The sequence below is a fragment of the Coregonus clupeaformis genome, chromosome 35 (assembly GCF_020615455.1).
Source record: "Coregonus clupeaformis isolate EN_2021a chromosome 35, ASM2061545v1, whole genome shotgun sequence".
NCBI classification, from domain to species: Eukaryota; Metazoa; Chordata; class Actinopteri; order Salmoniformes; family Salmonidae; genus Coregonus; species Coregonus clupeaformis.
This window is the reverse complement of record NC_059226.1, coordinates 6,280,757-6,286,756: the sequence shown is the minus strand read 5'-3', so window position 1 is coordinate 6,286,756 and position 6,000 is coordinate 6,280,757. Positions and strand designations below refer to the sequence as shown.

Genomic DNA, 6,000 nt, shown 5'->3' with positions numbered 1-6,000 from the left:
GAAACAGTGGGAGCAAGAACATTTTATTAACCACTTGCAGAAATGGTATGGATCCATTTGTTCCCATTACCTGAAAGAGAAGTTGTAGATCAGGGTTTTTCAACTGGCGGCCCGCAGTGATTTTATTTGACCCTCCAAGTTTAATTGTTGGACATAAAAGACTGTAAAAACACCAACAAATCAGCTCCAAGTGATTTTAATTTTGGAAATCTGTTCCAAAGTATTCCCACGTATAATAGAGAGATCTACATGATCGTATACAAATGTAAGCAAGGTTTGAAATGATTACGTTTTAGTCAAATATCTCTGTTTCGGCTTCTTGCGGTCAATTTGCAGTCCACAAATGATTTGTAATTATGTGCTGACCTCCTGACCATCCGCTCAAGAAAAAAATTGTCCCGTGGCTGAATCTAGTTGATGATCCCTGTTGTAGATGAAAGTGCCTTAGAAGACTACAAACTCCTCCTTTGGTTGGGCTAATATGGTCAGTCCAATATCTACAGTAGAAACACAGGACAGATAAACAGGCAAGAATTGCCACTGCAGGAAAAGTCATTTAGTTATTTGCAACCTCTTAGTAGTAGTGTTCACGGTCACTCCTGCCTCGGTGTGCTCTAAATCCCCCTGTACAGAAAAGGTCTTTTCTCCTATCTTCTCAAATTATAGATTTTTTTTGTCCTCCACCTTGGATTTTGTCTTTATTTAAAAATACCCACACAGCTCTTATCCCTCCTGAGCCCTTCCATTGGGGGGAAGAGGAGGGGGAGTGGCCTGGAGGGGTGGGATAATGTCATTAGGCCAGTGAGAGTGGAAGGAGTGAGAATGCAGTTTCAGCCACGGGTATCATGTCTCTTGGAGCTGGCTGATGTCAGTTAAGTTGGTGTCGTTGAGGATGGCTCGGACACGGTCTAGAGAGTCAGCCTGTCTGATCCGCTCCAACTGGACCTGAGGGGAAGAGCGTGATTGAATGATTTAATTTACTACATAATCTAGAACCCTCAAACTCAACTCTGGACCTCTAAGCCAGTTCCACTGTGTTTTTTCATTGTTCCCCTCTAATCAGGGACTGATTTAGACCTTGGACACCAGTTGGGTGGAATTAATTATCAGGTAGAACAGAAAACCAGCAGGCTCCGGACCTCATATACCCTGGATCTAGAAATACACAAACAGCCATGTAGGATACATCTCACATATCAGGGGCGGCACATCAGAGACAGGGTAAAATAAATCACTATCAAATAGTGTTAAAAGCACTGATGAGGTGCTGAATATGGTTGCCATGGTAAGAGGTGTACTATAGGAGTTGGAGTACCATTGCCATAGTAACGCCACGATCATGCGGACCTATCAAGTGTAAGGTCAGACAAGGTAAAGATTCGTTTTTGTCAAATAGAAAGGTATGACTAAGATCTACATCACAAATGTTGATTGAATACTATTATGCATTTTACAAGCAAGTAAGTGCTCATCCATTTATAGGGGAAGGCATGCATTGCTTACCAATGGAAGCGTCATGGTCGTACATACCCTAGAATACATAATTGGAGGTGCATTTGCTGTCCTATTGACTGGACTATATCTATGAATGTTGAACACCCCAGTGTGAAGAAAATAACTTGAGTAACCAGTTTGCGATCTCAGAGACTGGTTGCCATGGTAACCTGGCAGTGTTGCGGTCCGTACCTGGAGGGTCTGGGAGAGCTTGACAAAGTCCCTCTGCACCTGCTCACTGACGTCCAGCTCCGTCTGCAAGCGCTGGGCTTTGTCCTTCTCATCCAACGCCTGAGCCTCCAGGGCAGTCTGCCACCACACACACACACACCGTATACACAGTGCACAGACACACACACATTGAGTATCACTACTCCCACAGGATATTGAGATTTATCACAGATAGGTGAGAAAGGAACAGCAGTAGTGGCTGGTTCTAAAATACAGGCTGTCTGGTATGTCTGAGCAGTGAATGACCTCTGACCTTGGTGGTGGAGAGCTCTCTGAGCTGCTCCTCCAGACTGCTCTTCAGACCCTGGACACTCTCTAATGTCTTGCTCTTCTCTGCCAAGCTGCTCTCCAGCTGGGAAATTAGCACATCAGTTAGGGTTATTATCAACTACTGGCACAAATAGTCTAGTACCAAACTTGAAGTCCTCCTGACTTCAGAGTCTGGGGAGGCTGTTAGAGGTTGTCAGCACGATGTGTCGATAATGTAAGGGGCTTTGCCTTACTGGTTCTCCTCTGTGTCTTTCTCACTCAAACACCCACATGGACAGCCACACACAGTCCCAGAGCGCCGCCTCCTTCCATTACAACTGTTGGATTTTCAAATCCAATCCCCCAGGAAAAAACAAATATTTAAGAGAACCAATCAATGCGTCCACTCTCGAAAAGGAATATGTAATAACAGCCACCTGTCCAGACCAGTGGGGCACCGCTCCTCTCGCTGTGTCACGTGGTCTGCACGCCAACAAGGCTACAAACAGTCTGCACTGCAAAACAATTATGCTAAGCCAGTGGTCTCCAACCCTGGTCCTGGTAGAGAGTTAGGTGCACAGGCTTTTGTTCCAGCTCAGAACTCAAACGTCAAATTCAACTAAACATCAAGACTTTCGTTAATTCAGGTGTGTACATAAGGCTTGTGCCAAAGCCTTCACACCCTGTAGCTCTACGCAACTATGGTCAGTGACCACTGATATTAGCTGTTGTACATTCATGAGGTATTCACATTAACACATTGGTGATGGTAAATAATTCACACCTACATATTCTTCCACACATTTCAAAACAGCAACTACTACTCTAACAAGCCAGTGGTTGTAGGCCTTCGCTAGGATTATGTTATTAAAGGCAGTCACTGAAGGAAATCTGACTTCACATTCAGAGGAGTGACTCATGCAGACTCCCTACAGCTCATTTACCTGTTCTTTCTCATCTTTCACACGCTCCAGCTCAGTTTTCAGACTCGAGAATGACGCTGGGGGAAGGAGAGAAAAGAGATAGAAGGCTTATTAAAGTGTCATTGTGATGGTAAATCAGAACGTCAACCTCAGACATGCGTTCTAGCCTTCTAATGTGGTTCCTGGAAAATTAGTCGTCAATTCATGAATGAATTACCACGGTTTGCCAAGGAGAGTGGTGTGTGGGCTACTAAGCAAGCAAACACAGTGCTCCTCCAAACTATAAGACTGACACAAAGAGCAATCAAGGGAAGTGTTGATAACTTGGGCCAGAATTCAGCCACTGCAGAACATGGGTTTTCTGCACTTTAAGCAGTGCATTTGATTTGAACATTTCTGAAGACAAAATAGACAACCACAAAGCGGTGATGTTAAGCCACATTAATGGTATTACTAGTAGTGAGACATGTTATTTTGTCATACCCATGCTGACTTAGAAGAGTGAAGTGAATAGCTATGACATTGAGCAAGGCACTTATCCAGAACAACTTACAGGTGCAATTAGGGTTAAGAGTGTCTGCTAAATGACTAAAATGTAGATGTATGACTGGACTATGACAACAGGTGCTATGCACATCCATAATCCTTTCATGCCTATACTGTAAAGGAAATGTTACTTTGTGCATCTTGTCTTTGGTGTCAAACCATTTTTGGTTCCTGCCTGTGCCTGGTAAGTATATGAGGGAGGGGCGTTATGACCTCCTCCTTTAGACTAGTTGGCAGAACTCCCAGAATATGTTCTATAAGTTAAGATGGGATACGGTGCCAGACACATGCCGGAACCAACCCTATGAACTGTGTCTGTAACCAGTATATAAGGGAACTAAACGGGACTGCCCTGTTAGAGCTCCTGACAGACGTTCACTATGGTCCATCAAGTTTGTTGGAAACTCTCCAGTGTGCTGACAATAAACAATGATTGATTTAAGATTGACTTTGAGTGTTCCTGTGTAAGAATTTAAACAACACCACATTTTCTAAAACATTACTGCAGTGAGTGAGTTTTAGTGCCCTACGGTCATTAGTCCAACATTCACAGCATTAACACACACCTCTACACACATACATAAACAGCCTAAGTAGGTTCGTCAGACAGTGTTTTTCGTACCTTCCAAGATGTCTGAACAACAATCACCAACCGAGAAAAAAGGACAGGAGAAAAAGAAAGATATGAGAGGGTACAAAGGAAATAAAAAAATCTTCAGAGGATGTGAAAGCCAGGGTCTTTCATGAAGTTCAAAGGAAAATACAATTTCATGGTGGAGAAGCAGCGTTCAGTTGCGCTGAAGAGTTCATTATGGGACCGTGAAGCTGAACACTAGCTCAGCACGTTTCATCCCGTAACTGAAATGTGTACTAATGAAACAACTAAGTCATACAAGTTTGAGCTAACGGTCATATTTAGCATCTCTGGCTCTTATAAAATGCAAATGTCAAGATTTTCTTTATTGCTCGTATTCACTCTGCACCTGCATTGGGTGTCCAGACAGCTCAACTCAGAGCCATGAACAGCCACACCCAGTGGTGGAAAAGGTATGCAATCGTCATACTTGAGTAAAAGTAAAGATACCTTAATAGAAAATGACTCAAGTAAAAGTGAAAGTCACCCAGTAAAATACTACTTGAGTAAAAGTCAAAGTATTTGGTTTTACATTTCCTTAAGTATCAAAAGTAAAAGTATAAATTATTTCAAATTCCATATATTAAGCAAACCAGACGGCACCATTTTTTAATTTATTTTTTTACAGATAGCCAGGGGCACAATCCAACACTCAGACATAATTTACAAACAAAGCATTTGTGTTTAGTGAGTCTGCCAGATTAGAAGCAGTAGAGATGACCAGGGATGTTCTCTTGATAAGTGTGTGAATTGGACCATTTTCCTGTCCTGCTAAGCATTAAAAATGTAAGGAGTAAAAAGTACATTATTTTCATTAGGAATGTAGTGAAGTAAAAGTAAAAGTGGTCAAAAATATAAATAGTAAAGTACAGATACCCCATAAAACTACTATTTTTAATTAAGTACAGTACACCACTTTCTACACCTGCCCAGAAAATACAGATACAATTTAAACTTTTGATAAATCTGGCACATTAATCAATAGATATCTTGAGGATTATAGCACAAAAAAGTAGCTTTTCATAAATGTATGCGAAATATACATCCATGGTTCTTCTCACCCTTCTCTGATCTATCCTTGTGTCAAGCCTAAGGAATGGGAATGGGAGCCTCACCTATCTCCTCCTTGCAGCCCTCTATCTCCAGCTGTAGTGTGTCCTCCAGGTTCTCTTTGAGGCACTGCTCTGCCTGGAGCTGCTCCTTCAGGAACAGGATCTCCGCCTTCAGCTTCTCTTCCAGGTGGTCTGCAGCCGTGCGCACCGCAACTATGTCCTCCCGCAATTGCAGCACCAGGGGTTGTAGTTCCTAGAGGGGAGCAGAAATAGTTGCACGTACCAATTTAAGTGAGTCACAATGCTGAAAGAAGTACCTGATGGACATGTAAATAGCTCGATGGTGTGAACCAGAGATGGTCGTCTGCTTCTGGGGACCGTGCGCATGGAGAAGTGTATGGTGATGACTTACTCATACATTTCAGTTGCTTCCACCCCTTTCATACTCGTTACTCTCAGTTCTTCTAAGATTTCTTCATTTTCTTCATTTACTCCAACGTATTCCTATTTCTATCACTCATTTTAAAAGCTATTTTAAGTAATTGAATACTGCAATATCTTAGTTTATATGTGATGAAAAAAACCAAGAATCAGTTAGGTGGTTACGAGGGTTTAGCTACCGCATTTTCATCAAGGTTTGGATTCACTCTAAAGACTTGTTCATGTCAAAGCAGTCAACAAGTACACTATAGAATCCGTAACACCCTGAAGGGCCCTAGTATGTTGTCCCCTGCCAGTTCGTCAACCAAAGTCAGTGAAATATTACCTGGTCAGACAAGGGGATTGTTTCATTTCTGAAAGACAGATTATGTGCAGGTCTGCTAACATTACTAGATCTTTACAATTCCAGGAGAAGTGTTTAACATCTCAG

The 6,000-nt window shown here is 42.2% G+C and overlaps 1 protein-coding gene across 3 annotated transcripts in view; it reads right to left on the bottom strand.

The window, feature by feature from the left end:
• Window positions 1-212: 212 nt before the first annotated feature.
• Window positions 213-6,000, bottom strand: part of LOC121551994 (rab GTPase-binding effector protein 1) — a 48,610-nt gene continuing 42,822 nt past the window's right edge. For 2 of the 3 annotated variants that reach the window (XM_045210774.1, XM_045210772.1), the window contains 6 exons: window positions 5,193-5,382; window positions 4,066-4,077; window positions 2,919-2,974; window positions 1,979-2,077; window positions 1,687-1,803; window positions 213-945 (listed from right to left, as the gene is read on the bottom strand). In XM_045210774.1, the coding sequence (XP_045066709.1) occupies window positions 844-945; window positions 1,687-1,803; window positions 1,979-2,077; window positions 2,919-2,974; window positions 4,066-4,077; window positions 5,193-5,382 (576 nt within the window). In that variant the 3' untranslated portion in view covers window positions 213-843. The remainder of the gene's footprint in view (window positions 946-1,686; window positions 1,804-1,978; window positions 2,078-2,918; window positions 2,975-4,065; window positions 4,078-5,192; window positions 5,383-6,000) is intronic. The other variant, XM_045210773.1, reaches the window with a different exon arrangement.